General features: G+C 42.8%; 1 protein-coding gene across 1 annotated transcript in view; it reads left to right on the top strand.

Moving 5' to 3' along the window:
• LOC140399759 (mitochondrial import receptor subunit TOM20 homolog) overlaps window positions 1-15,618 on the top strand; it is a 37,181-nt gene that overhangs the window by 21,165 nt on the left and 398 nt on the right. The window contains exons 3-4 of the mRNA XM_072489258.1: window positions 2,405-2,486; window positions 13,780-13,922. Coding sequence (XP_072345359.1) covers window positions 2,405-2,486; window positions 13,780-13,922 — 225 coding nt within the window. The remainder of the gene's footprint in view (window positions 1-2,404; window positions 2,487-13,779; window positions 13,923-15,618) is intronic.

Raw genomic sequence — 15,618 nt, 5'->3', positions numbered from 1 at the left:
TTTTTGCCTTTTGTAATACATTCAAAATTGGAGTTCTGTGAGAAGTTAAAATCAAACCACTAAGGGAGTTGTATAATAAAATTTGGACTGACAGTACCAAAGAAAATCCTGAGAAATGTATTGTTGTGGTGAATGGCAAGGTTTAAATGCTTAAAAGAAGATATAAAAAGGGCTAAAATGAAATAGTAAGGACTTGAAAAGCATATTAATAGCAAAAGAATGGCCAAAGTAAGTCCAGTTCCTCAGGAATTAAAGGGAAAGACCGAATCTGGACAATGAAGACATGATATAGATATTAAGTTAATGTTTTGAATAAATATATCTAGAAATGATAGTTCAAATTACAATATTGATATACTAGAGGAGAACTTGGAATATTTGTTAACAATAACTGGAAAAAAGGAATTGTTTCATGGGCTATAAAATGCTTTGTGCTGTGAAAGACACTTTCTAAATGTATTACTTTTATTATTGTTTTGGAAGTAATGTAGCTGAGGAGTCTGTTGGATTTACTTCTGTTCTCACTGTCTACTGTTAATCCCAGTTAAGTCATTTTGATTTCAGTTAATTGAATCATATCCTGGGTGTCTATTAATTCTGCTTACAAGAGGGATTGATGTACTATATTGATCCTTTATAAATTACGTTTTATTTAGGAATAAGAAAATAAACCAAATTCCAATTGCGACAGGAAATCATGGGACGTGTGTGAGTTGCTGATGCTGAATAACCTTTGAATTTATAAAAGCACAAAACTCACACAGCACTATATGAAATTGATGAGCTTTATAACACCTATTACTGCTTGACTTTGAAAAGCACTTTTTAACATGGAAAACATTCCAAAGCGCTTCACAAATGGGTGTTATGGAAATGGGCATTGAACTAGAAAGGAAGGAATTAGGCATGAATGAAAATTGGTTGAGATGGATTTTGAGATTTTTAAGGATGAAGAGAGAGCTGCAGAGGTAGGAGAGCAAAACGGAGAAGAACCTTGGAATAGTACTGAGATTAGTGAAGTTCTGCCACCAGTATTTTCAAAAGGCAAGAATCAGATGGTCAGAGCATTCAGAAAGCAAAATAAAATTGAGAGAAGCAGTGTTTCAGTATTAAGAATGTTCGGGACAGGAAGCCAAGGTCACTCAAGGATGTTGAAAAACTTAATGGGCAAGTGGACATATGAATAATACACATTAGCGTCCCGGAGAGCTGAGGATGGAAGACCAGCAAGGGTTCAGTTAAAGTAGTATGTTATTTTGGTGCCAATCTGATGTAAACAGGAAGTGTTGAAGAGATAAAGGAAGTGTCATTGGTAATGAAGAGGGTATGGAGATTAAAGCTAGGGAGTTTGTGTTGGAGCCAAAGATGATGGCTTCAGTCTTCCTGTTGTTAAGCTGGAAAATGTTATGATTCACTTGGGTCTGGTTGTCAAACAGCAAGTCCAGATAGATGAGGGATGACTCATCATGGTTGCTGTCCTGGAGGACAGTGATACCTTTGGCTAGCATTGTTCTGGTGTCGTGGGGAGATGTTGTACTGGGAAAATCTGAACAGGGGGTTTTGGGTGACTTGGCCAAAATTGAGAGATGACAGCACGCTGAGGAGCTTATAAAGCAAAGGGAGATTGTATTTAAGGTGATAGAGGACGAATGAACTACGCTGAGTTGTTTTTAAGGAGCAGAGAGATTATAGTAGCAGATTTTGATGGTGCCAGAAAGAAGAGAACCATTAACACACAATTAATTACTTTGGAAATGTAGTTACTGTTATGCAACAAACATGGCAGCCAGTTCATGCAAATCAAGACCTTGCAATACAACAAATTAATAAATACCTGATAGCTGTTTTGTGGTGGAAGCAAGAATGTAGGCCAGGATGGTAAAAATCCTTTTACTCTTCAAATGGTTCAATTAAAACTGAGACCCGGTCTGCCTGCTCAGATGAAAGTCTCAGCTGAAGGACTGCACCTCCGATAATGTAACATTTCCCTTTGACTGCATGTATTGTCAGCTGTTCATGTTAAATCTTTTGTATGAATTGCCAAGCTGACACTTCATGAAGGTGACATAAAGGTAATAGATTTCATTGTAAGGTCAAACTATGCAGGACAATATCGGTACAAAATTATCATGTTATATTCATGAATAATGGTCTGAGTAAGTTGGCGTGCTTGTTAGGTGAATTGGACATTCTGAATTCTCCATCTGTGTACCCGAACAGGCGCCAGAGTATGGCGACTAGGGGATGTTCACATTGCAGTGCTAATGTAAGCCTACTTGTGACAATAATAAAGATTATAATTATTAGAGATTTATATAGCCATTATCTCAATTTTGGGTTTTGAAGTAAATGTTAGAATTGAATACTGGTGTGACACATGTTTCTCCTTGACTTGTAAATTCAGTTACCTGATCTGAAAGATGTTGAAGCTGTACAGAAATTCTTTCTCGAAGAAGTCCAATTGGGAGAAGAACTGCTGGCAAGAGGTAAACCTTAGATGTTATTGTTCATTATACATTTATTTCACAATAAGACCAGATCTGTATTGACACCAAAGTTGTACAGTAATAATGTATCAAATTGTGCCTTTGTTTCATCGGGTATTTTTCCTCCCTCCATTTTCATTGGAAAAATCCATTTTAAAGATTTGGATTCAGCATCAGTTATATCCAAAGATGGTGCTGTTATTATGATTTTTTTTAGTGTAGTTAAGCACCTTGCTTTTCAACAAATATTGGGCCACAAAAGTTAACACGTGTGTAAAATGACCCTATTTTTCCCGTCCCCAAAATGATGCTTTTCATTTAAGCTGACTCCCCTTTCAGCCACAACAAGCTATACTCACATTAATTACAAGGAGATCAAAGCTGGGAACTAAATACTCAGGGTTATGTGACTATTCATAAGGACAGGCAGGAAGGAAAGGATTGTGGGGTTGCTTTGTTCGTATAAGATGGTGTAAATATTTATTCAATAGCAATAAATGATCTTGGATTGGAAGATGTAGAACCCATATGGATGGAGGTAAGAAATAGCAAGGGGAAGAAGAAACTGGTGAGAATAGTCTATAGACCCGGTAACAATAGCTATATTGTAGAACCGAGAATAAATCAGGCGATAATAAGGGCATGTAAAAAAGGCAGTACATTAATCATAGGTGACTTTAATTTTCATGTGAATTGGGAAAATCAAATTGGCAGAGGTAGGCATGAGGAAGAATATGTCGTGAATCCAACCATGGATCAGGCCATCTTGGATCTGGTAGTGTGTAATAAGGCAGGTTTAATAAACATTCTCAGAGTTAAAGAACCCCTAGGAAACAGTGACCCATGACATGATAGATTTTAGCATTCAGTGAGAGTGAGAAACTTGGGTCAAACAATTGCGCTAAACTTAAATAAAGGTATTTACAAAGGAATGAGAGCAGAGTTGGCTGGAGTGGACTGGGAAAGGAGTTCAGCAGAAAAGACGGTTGATCAGCAATGGCAGACATTTATGAAAATAGTTCATGATTCAATAAAGCTATATCCCTAAACAATCACGGTGCAAAAGGTGGTGATGAAATAAGTACATTAGAACATTACAGCGCAGTACAGGCCCTTTGGCCCTTGATGTTTGGCCGACCTGTGAAACCAATCTAAAGCCCATCTACACTATTCTATTATCATCCATATGTTTATCCAATGACCATTTAAATGCCCTTAATGTTGGCGAGTCCACTACTGTTGCAGGCAGGGCATTCCATGCCCCTACTACTCTCCGAATAAAGAACCTACCTCTGACAACTGTCCTATATCTAGCTCCCCTCAATTTAAAGCAATGTCTCCTCGTGCTAGCCATCACCATCCGAGGAAAAAGGCTCTCACTGTCCACCCTATCTAATCCTCTGATCATCTTGTATGCCTCTATTAAGTCACCTCTTAACCTTCTTCTCTCCAACGAAAACAGCCTCAAGTCCCTCAGCCTTTCCTCATAAGATCTTCCCTCCATACCAGGCAACATCCTGGTAAATCTCCTCTGCACCCTTTCCAATGCTTCCACATCCTTCCTATAATGCGGTGACCAGAACTGCACGCAATACTCCAAATGCGGCTGCACCAGAGTTTTGTACAGCTGCAACATGACCTCATGGCTCCGAAACTCAATCCCTCTACCAATAAAAGCTAACACACCATATGCCTTCTTAACAACCCTATCAACCTGGGTGGCAACTTTCAGGGATCTATGTACATGGACACCGAGATCTCTGCTCATCCACCCGACCAATAATCTTACCATTAGTCCAGTACTCTGTATTCCTGTTACTCCTTCCAAAATGAATCTTAATCTCTCACTTTTCTGCATTAAACTCCATTTGCCACTTCTCAGCCCAGCTCTGCAGCTTATCTATGTCTCTCTGTAACCTGCAACATCCTTCCGCACTGTCCACAACTCCACCGACTTAGTGTCATCCGCAAATCTACTCGCACATCCTTCTATGCCCTCCTCCAGGTCATTTAGAAAAATAACAAACAGCAGTGGCCTCAAAACAGATCCTTGTGGTACAATAACTATCGCTAGAGAAAACGTACGAGGGAAACTAATGGGGCTAAAGACCGATAAGTCCTCTGAACCTGAAGGGTTGCATCCTAGGGTATTAAAGGAAGTAGCTACAGAGATAGTGGATGCACTGGTAGTATTTATCCAAAATCCTTAAATTCTGGCAAGGTGCCAGAGGTTTGAAAAACTGTCAATGTACTCAAAAAGGGTGGGAAACAAAAAACAGGTACCTACAGGCCAGTTAGCTTAACATCTGTCATTGGGAAAATGGTACGGGTCTATTATAAAGGATGTAATAGCAGGCCATTTAGAATTAGATAATATAATCATGCGAGTCAGCATGACTTCACAAAGGGTAAATCATCCCTGACTAATGTATTGGAATTCTTTGAGTAGTAACGAGCAGGATAGATGAAGGGAATCAGTCGATGTAATATACTTTGATTTCCAAAAAGGTACCACACACAAAGCCCATGGTGTTGGGGGAAGTATATTGGCATGGATAGAGGATTGGCTAACTAATAGAAGACAGAGTAAGGATAAGAGGGGCATTTTTAGAATGGAAATCTGTAACTAGTGGAGTGCCACAGGGATCAGTGCTGGGGCCACAATTATTTATAATATATATTGATATATTGCCAGGTTTGCAGATGACACAAAAATGGGTGGGATAGCAAGTGCTGACGATGACGCAGTGTCTACAGAGGGATATAGACAGGTTAAATGAGTGGGCAAAAATGTGGCAGATGGAATATAAGAAAATTTGAAGTTATGTACTTTGGGAGGAGGAACAATGGAGCTGAATATTATTTAAATGGAGAAAGTCTGCAGAAAGCTGCAGCACAGAGGGTTTTAGGGGTCCTCATGAATAAATCATAAAAATCTGGTATACAAATTCAGCAGGTAATAGGGAAGGCAAATGGAATGTTTGCCTTTATTTCAAAGGGAATGGAGTATAAAGATAGGGATGCCGTGTTAAAACTATAGAAGGCACTAGTTGGACCACACCTGGAACATTGTGAATGTTTTCCTCCCCTTATCTAAGGAAAGATATACTAGCATTGGAGGCAGTCCACAGAAGGATCATTAAGTTGATCCTGGGTATGGAGGGATTTTCTTATGAGTGGACGTTGAGTAGGTTGGATCTGTGCTCATTGGAGTATGGAAGAATGAGAGGTGACCTTATTGAGACATATAGGATTCTCAGGGGGCTTGACAGGTTAGATGCTGAGTGGCTGTTTCACATTGTGGGAGAGTGTAGGACCAGAGGGCATAATTTCAGAGGAGAAATTTCTTCTGAGGGGTAGTGAATCTGGAATTTAAAAAAAAAAGTTTTTATTGGCGTTTTTCAATTTTACGGAATGAATATACTTATATTTAATGAATGGTGTACCTGGTATTTACATGTTGTACAGTTTCTTATTTACATACATATTTCTTAACATACATTCTCCCTGTGCCCCCCTCCCTGCCCCCTCGTTGGTAGCCTACCTCTTCTGCCCTGGGTGTCCTACTGCTAAGCTTCGCTCTTTTCTGCGGCTTTTGTTGTTATCATAGAATTTACAGTGCAGAAGGAGGCCATTCGGCCCATCAAGTCTGCACTGGCTCTTGGAAAGAGCACCCTACCCAAGGTCAACCCCGCCACCCTATCCCCATAACCCAGTAACCCCACCCAACACTAAGGGCAATTTTAGACACTAAGGGCAATTTATCATGGCCAATCCACCTAACCTGCACATCTTTGGACTGTGGGAGGAAACCCACGCGCACACTGGGAGGATGTGCAGACTCCGCACAGACGTGACCCAAGCCAGGATCGAACCTGGGACCCTGGAGCTGTGAAGCAATTATGCTATCCACAAGGCTACCGTTGCTGCCCTATGTTCACCTTTGAAGGGGGGTTCTGCGATGATACCTTTTAAAACTGAATAGCTAGGATGCCACGAGAGTAATTTTACGTAAGTTACTCTATTAAGGATTGAGATGAATTTTCGGAAGTGTACGGAGTAATCATTATTAACCATTAAATATGTATTTTTAGGACATAGCAGTAATAAGTAATCAAATGGGGTTTAGGATCGCTAACTTGACCAAAAGGAGATCACTTCTGATATCCTGTCTTTGTGAAACAATCCAGGTTGCTGGTTTTGCTGTCCTGTTTCCCACAGACAATGAGTGCACAGCAAATTACTAGTAAACATAGCTGTCAGGATGAGGATCAATCATGGGCTGCTCGCAATTCTACTGGGTGAAGTTTAAACATTGCTTGCAATTCTGTTGGATAAGTTTAAACGTAGCAACTTCAGGGATTGGATCGCGTCCAACTGTGGTGGGCTATTGATTTTTGAAAATTGTATAAGTACTATGTTCTGGTCTTTGTTCAGCAGAGCAGAACAGATCTTGGCAGCTATCCAAATTTGTTCTCCGTGTACACGTAACAAGCTTTATTAAATAGCCATCTTGTCCAGATTGTCGATGTGTCTTTTGCTCTCTGTACTGAGTTGAGCCACAGGGAATAACCCCACATGGAAGCTGACTCAATACACAGGTCTTGAAACCGCTCCTACAATCTTGTGGGCTGGGGGGGGGTCCTTCCCTTCTCCCCCCCCCCCCCCCCCTTTTCTCCCCCATGTTTTTCTTTGTGGTTTCCTTGGGTTCCCTCCTCATCTCCTCCACCCTTTCTTTCCCCCTTTGTACCTCTTTGTTGTATGTGTTCTTGTCTGATCTCCCCCCTTTCCCTAGTCGCCTCGAACAGGTCTTGGAACAGGCCGTCGAATGGCCCCCACGCTTTGTGGAAGCCCTCGTCCGACCCTCGGATGGTGTACTTAATCTTCTCCAGTGGAGAAATTCCGCCAGGTCTGCACCCAGGCTGTGGGTGACCCTGCTGATTGCCAACCGAACAGGATTCTCCGACGTGCGATTAAGGAAGCAAAAGCAAGGACGTCGGCCCCCTTGCGTATATATAGCTCTGGTGTTCCGATACCCCGAAGACAGCCACTCTCGAGCACAGCTCCACCCTCACCCACACACCTTGGACATCGCCTCGAAGAAGGCTGTCCAGAACCCCACAAATCTGGGGCAAGCCTAGAATGTGTGGGCTTGGTTGGCCGGGTCTCCCTGGCACCGTTCGCATTTATCCTCCACCTCCAGGAAGAACTTGTTCATTTGGGTTCTGATTAGGTGCACTCTGTGCACTACTTTAAATGCATGAGGCTGAGCCTTGCACAGGAGGTGGAGTTGGCCCTGCTCAGTGCTTCGCTCCAGAGTCCCCAACCCACTTCCGTCCCCAGTTTGTCCTCTCATTTTTGTCTGACTTCGTCCAGTGGTAATCTGTCCCTATTAAGTAAACATCCATAGATGTTCCCACAGTTCCCCCTCTCCTTACTGTCTGTGTTTATCAGTTCCTCCAATAGTATGTATCTCAGGGCCCTGGGGTATCTTGCTGTCTCCTTGCAAAGAAAGTGTTTGATTTACAGGTGTCTCGAGTTCCTGTCGTGTCAGTAGTTCCAGGTCTTCCATCAGTTCGCCCAAGGTTTCTAGTCTGTCCCCTATGTAGAACTGTTAGCCCCCCCCCCCCCCCCCCCCGTCCTGTCTCCATTTTTTAAAGGTGGTGCCGAACATGGCTGCTGGGAATTTGTGGTTTCTGCAGATGGGGGCCATTACGGTTAGGCCGAAATGGGGCCTCATCTGGTTCCATATCTTTAGTGTGGCCGCCACCACTGGACAGGATGTTTATTTCGTCGGGGGGGCTGGGAGCCCTGCCGTGGCAAGGGCCCGGAGGGTTGTTCCCTTGCAGGAAGATTCCTCCATCCTCACCCATTCCAATTGGATTCACGTATCCATCCCTTCCCCCTCTCTGCCGTAGCTGCCCAGTAGTAGTATTGTAGATTCAGTAGGGCCAGACCGACCATATTTTCCTCCTTTGCAGTGTCGATTTTGGGATCCTTGGGTTCTTCCTTGGGTTTTACATTCTGGTAAATCTTTTCAGCACCCTGCCTAAATCCTCCACATCCTTCTGGTAGTGTGGTGACCAGAATTGAACACTATACTCCAAGTGTGGCCTAACTAAGGTTCTATACAGCTGCAACATGACTTGCCAATTCTTATACTCAATGCCCCGCCAATGAAGGCAAGCATGCCGTATGCCTTCTTGACTACCTTCTCCACCTGTGTTGCCCCTTTCAATGACCTGTGGACCTGTACTCCTAGATCTCTTTGACTTTCAATACTCTTGAGGGTTCTACCATTGTAGTATTGTAGATTCGGTAGGGCCAGACCGACCATATGTTTCCTCCTTTGGCAGAGTCGATTTTGGGATCCTTGGGTTCTTACCTACCCCCCCCCCCCCCCCCCACACACACACACACACACACACACATCATGATCATTTTGTCTATGTCATGGAAGAAAGCCTTGGGGATGGAGATCTTTATGGAATCAAACAGGAAGTGAAACCTCGGCCGTATGTTCATTTTGATCTCTGCACTATACCCGCTAGGGAGAACGGGAGTGCATCCCTTCTCTGTAGGTCCTTTTTAACTTCTCCGCCAGACTGGTCAAATTCCACTGTGGATCCGTGTCCAGTCATGGGCTATCTGGATCCCCAGGTAGCGGAATTTGTTTTGGGCTAGTTTGAACGGAAGTCCCTCAAGCTCTGTCCCTCTCCTGTTCGGGTTCACCGGGAAAGCCTCACTTGCCCAAGTTGAGTTTGTAGACTGAGAAGGCTCCGGAGTCTTCCAGGAGCTGCATGATTGCTTTCAGTCTGTTCTATGGGTCCGAGACATCGAGAAGCAGGTCATCCGCATAGAGTGAAACTCTGTGCTCTCTGCCTCCTCTTTGGATGATGTGGAGATGCTGGTGTTGGACTGGGTGGGCACAGTAAGAAGTCTTATAACACCAGGTTAAAGTCCAACAGGTTTGTTTCGAATCACCAGCATTCGGAGCGGAGCTCCTTCATCTGCTGAATGAAGAGGTGAGTTCCATAAATACATATATAGACAAATTCAATGATGCAAGATGATACTTTGAATGAGAGTCTGATAAAAATCTACTTTTCTTATAGGTAATAAAAGTTTAAAGGAAGAAATGATTTAGTGACATTATACTATTAAAAATCATATATTAGCCATGACAGCAGAAAAGGCTGAGAGCATGGGAAAAGATCAGATAAGGAAGTCAGTTTGAAAACTGACAATACACTACAAGGCCACGTTGCAGAATAAACTCATTGTTATCATTAGTGGGCAAAAAATCCCAGTTCTAGAAAACATGGTGGGAAATCCTTAAAAGATTATGATTTCCTTAAGAGACCGGGAGAGAACCTTCTTTCTTCTCTCTGAAAACATCTTTTTAAAAAAATTTAGATTACCCAATTATTTTTTCCAATTAAGGGGCAATTAGTTGGGCCAATCCACCTACTCTGCACATTTTTGGGTTGTGGGGGCGAAACCCACGCAGACACGGGGAGAATGTGCAAACTCCACACGGACAGTGACCCAGAGCTGGGATCGAACCTGGGACCTCAGCGCCGTGATGCAGCTGTGCTAACCATTAGGCCACCGTGCTGCCCTCTGAAATCATCTTTAACCTAACCTTTGAAACCTAATCTTTACTTTGTATTGTGCATTTTGATCTGAAGAAAATACCACAAACTGAATGGTATTTTGAATTCAACTCAACCATCTGGATTTGCGTTGGACAAACCAACTTTCTAGATTCTGTACTCGCATAAAATTTGACTTGATCAGTAGACTTTAAAACTGACACAAATAAAGCTATACTTTACTTCACCCAAGAAGCTCAGACTCAAGTTCTGTCGATTAATATATAGTGCGGCGACACATAAATATACTAAAAAAGTACAGATCCATTAGAGTCTTTGCAGGTCCAGACGGTGCGACTGGAGAGAGGGATAATCACAGGTTAAAGAGGTGTGAATTGTCTGAACCAGATTAGGATTTTGCAAGCCCAGGCCAGATGGGTGGGGGGGGGGGGGGGGGGGGGGGGGGGGGGGGGGGGGGGGGGGGGGGGGGGGGGGGGGTGAATGTAATACTACACGAATCCAAGGTTGAGGCCGTACACATGTGTGCGGAACTTGTCTATCAGTTTCTCGGCGATTCTGCATTGTCGCGTGTCCTAAAGGCCGCCTTGGAGAACGCTTACCCGAAGATCAGAGGCTGAATGCCCTTGACTGCTGAAGTGTTCCCCGACTGGAAGGGAACATTCCTGCCTGGCGATTTGTCACGCGATGTCCGTTCATCCGTTGTCGTAGCGTCTGCATGATCTCGCCAATGTACCACACCTCGGGACATCTTTCCTGCAGCGTATGAGGTAGACATTGGCCGAGTCACATGAGTATGTACCGTGTACCTGGTGGGTGGTGTTCTCGCGTGTCATGGTGGTACCCAAGTAGATGATCTGGCATGTCGTGGTCGCTGTTCTCCTGAAGGCTGGGTAGTTTGCTGCAAATAATGGTCTGATTGAGGTTGCGCGGGTTGTTTGAAGGCAAGTAGTGGGGGTGTGGAGATGTGTTTGTGGAACCCACCTCTTCATTCACCTGAGGAAGGAGCTGCGCTCCGAAAGCTAGTGATTAAAAACAAACCTGTTGGACTTTAACCAGGTGTTGTAAGACTTCTTACTGTGCCCTTCCAGCTTTTCGGGTCTCGCAGAGCGATCGGCAGGGATTCAATTACTAGGCCGAACAGGAGCGGGAACAGTGGGCATCCCTGCCGCGTACCTCTGTGCAGCTGGAAGTATTCAGAACTTGTGGTGTTGGTCCAAACCCTGCTTCTAGCCCAAACCGCTCCAGTATCTCAGAGGTACTTACACTCAACTCTGTCAAAGGCTTTTTCTGAATCCAGGGAGATGATCACCTCTGGTGTTCTCTCCCCCGGGGGGAGGGCATTATTACATTCAGCATCTGCCTCATGTTCGCAGTTAGCTGCCTATCCTTAACAAAGCCCGTCTGGTCCTCTGTGACTACCTCTGGTATGCAGTTCTCCAGTCTCTTGGCCAGGACATTTACGAGTATGTTCGCGTCAACGTTGAGCATATAGTCTCCCATGACTGGCATGTCCAGTCCATTGACCAACCGTTTCAGCCCCGCGCCCCCGTCAGGGGGCTCGGAGGTGTACAGCCCTCGGTAGAAGGTCTCGAAACAACCGGTTGACCTCTTTTGGCTCGGTTACAAGTCTGTTTCTGCTATTCTTTACTTGCGTTATCTCCCTCATGGCTGCCTTCTTTCTCAGCTGGTAAGCCAATAGGCGGCCAGCCTTTTCTCCGTGCTCGTAGAAGGTACCCCACGTCTGGCGGAATTGGTGCTCTGCTTTCCTAGTGGAAATCAGGTTAAAGCTCATTTGCAGATTTTTCCTCTCCGCCAGAAGCTCTACGGTCAGGGCCTCAGTCCTCCAGGATGGAGTCAATCAGTTGTTGCATGGCTGCCCTCTCTTCCCTGTCTCTACGTGCCTTATAAGCTATAATTTCCCCCTTAATCACAGCCTTCATTGCATCTCAGATTGTGGAGGGTGAAACTTCCCTATTCTGGTTTAGTAATGTACTCGCCTATGGCCTGTGATGTTTTTTGGCAGAAGGCCATGTTGGCCACGAGGTTTGTGTCCAGCCTCCATGTGAGGCGCTGGGCATGAGCCGTCTCCAATCTCCATCCCTATAATGCGGAGCATGGTTGGAGATGACTATCGCTGATTATTCTGCCCTTGCCATTTCCCCACTGCAAAGAAGTTGATCCCGGTGTATACCTTGTGCACCGACGCAGAAAATGAAAATTCCCTCACTGTGGCTTATTAAGGCAAACATTTTAATTGTATCCAGCTATTTCCAGTATTGTCTTGAAATGACATGTACTTATGTGCTAATGGGACCTGTTGAACACGATGAAGTGGAAAACTCAGCAGCTGATTTTTAAATGTAAAAATGGAAATGCCTTCTCCTGCGCAGTCAGCCAGTAATGCACAACTCAATGTCAAAGAATATGGCAACCTTTCGACTCCGTGTTTAATTAGGATTTCCTGAAGATCTGCCCCAAATTCTTTGGCTCCATTCCACGCTAGTGCCTGTGAGCAACTTTGAAACAAATAATCTAATACTCCATCTACATCTTGAGGTTCAAATACTTGCAGCCAATCAGCTGTACAGTTGAAACAGCTTTTAGTTCCATTACAATTTTCTTCTCGATACACAAGAAAAAAATGGGAGATTTTTCCCACTAAGAATGGGAGGAAAGGGTACTGGGAGTCAGGACTTTGACTAACCTTTGTTTCTGTCCTTAGCAACATTTGTAGCTTCCATATAAATTAAATCCATTGGAAACATTAGACGAATTTGAAGCTTGATAAAATGCATTGCCTGGCATGTTAAACAATGTCGACAAAGAGCAAGGTTTCATTATTTCTTTTTGCTTATGTATTGAATTTAAACCCGGGGCAGTTAGAGGCATGAAATTTTGATTGATCAGCCAGGATCTGATTCAGCTCTGAAGGCTTATATGGTTGAATACTACCCACACCAAAGGTGAGGCATGCACCTGAAGGATGAGTTACTGATAGATATGAACCAGTGTCTTCAGGATTAGAATATTGAAAAGCAAATACTTATTTGTGCTAACTCCAATGAAACACTAAAATATGCCCTGATTTTAAAATATATCTATATTCTCAGCATGTGAGCAATGCTGACGAGGCCACTTAAAAAAAAAGTAATTAATTTTTTTTCAAGGGGTAATTTAGCATAGCCACTCCACCTACCTTGCACTTCTTTGGGTTGTGGGGGTGAGAGCCACACAGACACAGGGAGAATGTGCAAACTCCACACAGACAGTGACACAGGGCCAGGATCGAACTGTGAGGCAGCAGTGCTAACCACTGCGTCATCATGACAAGGCCACTTTTATTATCTGTTTCTCGTTATCCCATGGTGGTGGTAATGTATGGGTCTTCTTGAACTGAACTGCTGATGCTAAAGATTTGTAATGATTATTATTTTCCACTTTGGAGGAAATTAAGAGTAAATTAATGTGTGGGAGTGCAGTCATGTATAGGCCAGACCAGGGAGAGTATTGAAAGTATTGAACCAGTTGAAATCCAGCACCCTTTAGATTATTTTTTTGCACCCAGCCCACAAAATACCAGAATTATTGAATTCAGTTTGACAATTAATCAAAGTGGTATTTGAACTCTCAACCTGTTACTAGTCTATAACTTTAACCACTACTTTTATGATTTTCAGGTGACTATGAGAAAGGAGTTGATCATTTAAGCAATGCTGTATCAGTGTGTGGTCAGCCCCAGCAACTGTTACAGGTTCTCCAGCAGACATTACCACACCCAGTGTTCCAAATGCTTGTCCAAAGATTGCCTGCTGTTAGACAGGTATGACAATATTCAATTCCATAGAATTCCAGGGCAGGGGGAGGCCATTTGGCCCATGAAATCTGCACTGACCCGCTGAAAGAGCACTCTACCTAGGCCCACACCCCCCGCATACAAGGGGAGAACGTGTAAATTCCACATGGACAGTCACCCAAGCTGGAATCGAACCTTGATCCTTGGTGCTGTGAAGCAGCAGTGCTATCCACTGTATGCATTTGTAAACTTTAGTATTTTGCATGTACTTATCATTATATGAAAATAAAATGTTTAAAGATACAACTTACAAATTTTCTTTTTATACATTTCCAAATCCAATTGCCCTGGCATTGGCAAAGGAACATTAAAAAGATTTTCAGAGGAATATGATCACTCATAAAGCTCACATTTTAAATTTATATTAACGTATTGAAGATATTTTAATACAAAAAGTGAAACACTGGATCAGTTGTAGTTTAGCTGATAAGCAGACTTGCAACAGGGCTTTGATGAGACTACATCTGGAATGTTGTGTGCAGTTTTGGTCTCCACATATTTAAGGAGAGATATAATTACATTGGAGGCAGTACAGCAAAGGTTCACTAAATTGACCTCTGGGATGAAGTGTTTGACTTATGATGGGTGGCTGAGTAAATGTGCAAATATTCTCTGGGGTTTAAAAGAAACAGGCAGTCTCATTGAAACATACAACTTTAAGGGGCTTGGTAGCTTAGATGCTGAGAGATTGTTTCCGCTGGTGGGGAATCTAAAACAAAGGGCGATGTCTCCGGATGAGGGGCCGATCATTTTGGACTGTGATGGGAAATTACATTATGGTTATGAATCTTTGGAATGTTCTACTCCAGAGGGTCGAGGATTCTTCATCATTAAATACATTTAAGGCTGTGATGCAGAGTTTTGGTCTCAAGGAAACAAGGGATTTGAAGCTCAAGATCAGTCATGATCATATTGAATGGTGGAGCAAGCTTGACAGGCTGTGTGGGGTACTCTTGCTCCTATTTCTTGTGTTCTGTCATAAATCTCCAAGTTCAAGATCTGTTTTCTTTAATTAGCAAAAAAAAAATCAAACTGTAATAATATTTGCCAGTTTGCAAACTTTATAAATAATTTTGGTTAATTTGAGGTCCTTCAGTTCAAAAAAAACTTGAGATAGTTTAATCTTCAGTGACATGGCAAAGTTGCCTGTGCAAAGGTTATTTGCCACCCATCTTTTTTCCCTCAGTTAATTAAGGGGCAAACAATCAATTGAAGTCACAAGTGAAACGATGTGTGCTCATTTTGTTTGAAAAGCTAGAGAATCCCATTTATTTTATTTCTTTTAAAAAAAACATTTTTTGCAAAACTTAAGGATCAGACTAAATCTATTTGAAAATATATTCCCTTTTTCAATAGATTCAAAATGGACATTAACTGGTGTGTAGTGTTTTCCCAAATGAATCACAGTAGACAATATGGGTTGATTGCATGAATAAACAAGATTGGCTATACATTAGATAACCAACCTCTTGTCAGTTCATGATAACATTTTTATTAAGTGAGCTGGTAGTGAGGAAACTGATCCAGTTTTAAATCTATTTCATTAAATAGAAGGTACTTGCAAATTTAGCAGAATATTATGCCGAGCAATAGGCAAACAGTGTGAAGATTAAAGTCAATATTCTTATTACAGTGTTGGTGCACGGAGGTGCATGAAATGATT

The sequence above is a fragment of the Scyliorhinus torazame genome, chromosome 2, assembly GCF_047496885.1.
Source record: "Scyliorhinus torazame isolate Kashiwa2021f chromosome 2, sScyTor2.1, whole genome shotgun sequence".
In the NCBI taxonomy this organism is placed as follows: Eukaryota; Metazoa; Chordata; class Chondrichthyes; order Carcharhiniformes; family Scyliorhinidae; genus Scyliorhinus; species Scyliorhinus torazame.
The sequence above is the reverse complement of the archived record's forward strand: the minus strand, read 5'-3'. Positions and strand labels throughout refer to the sequence as shown.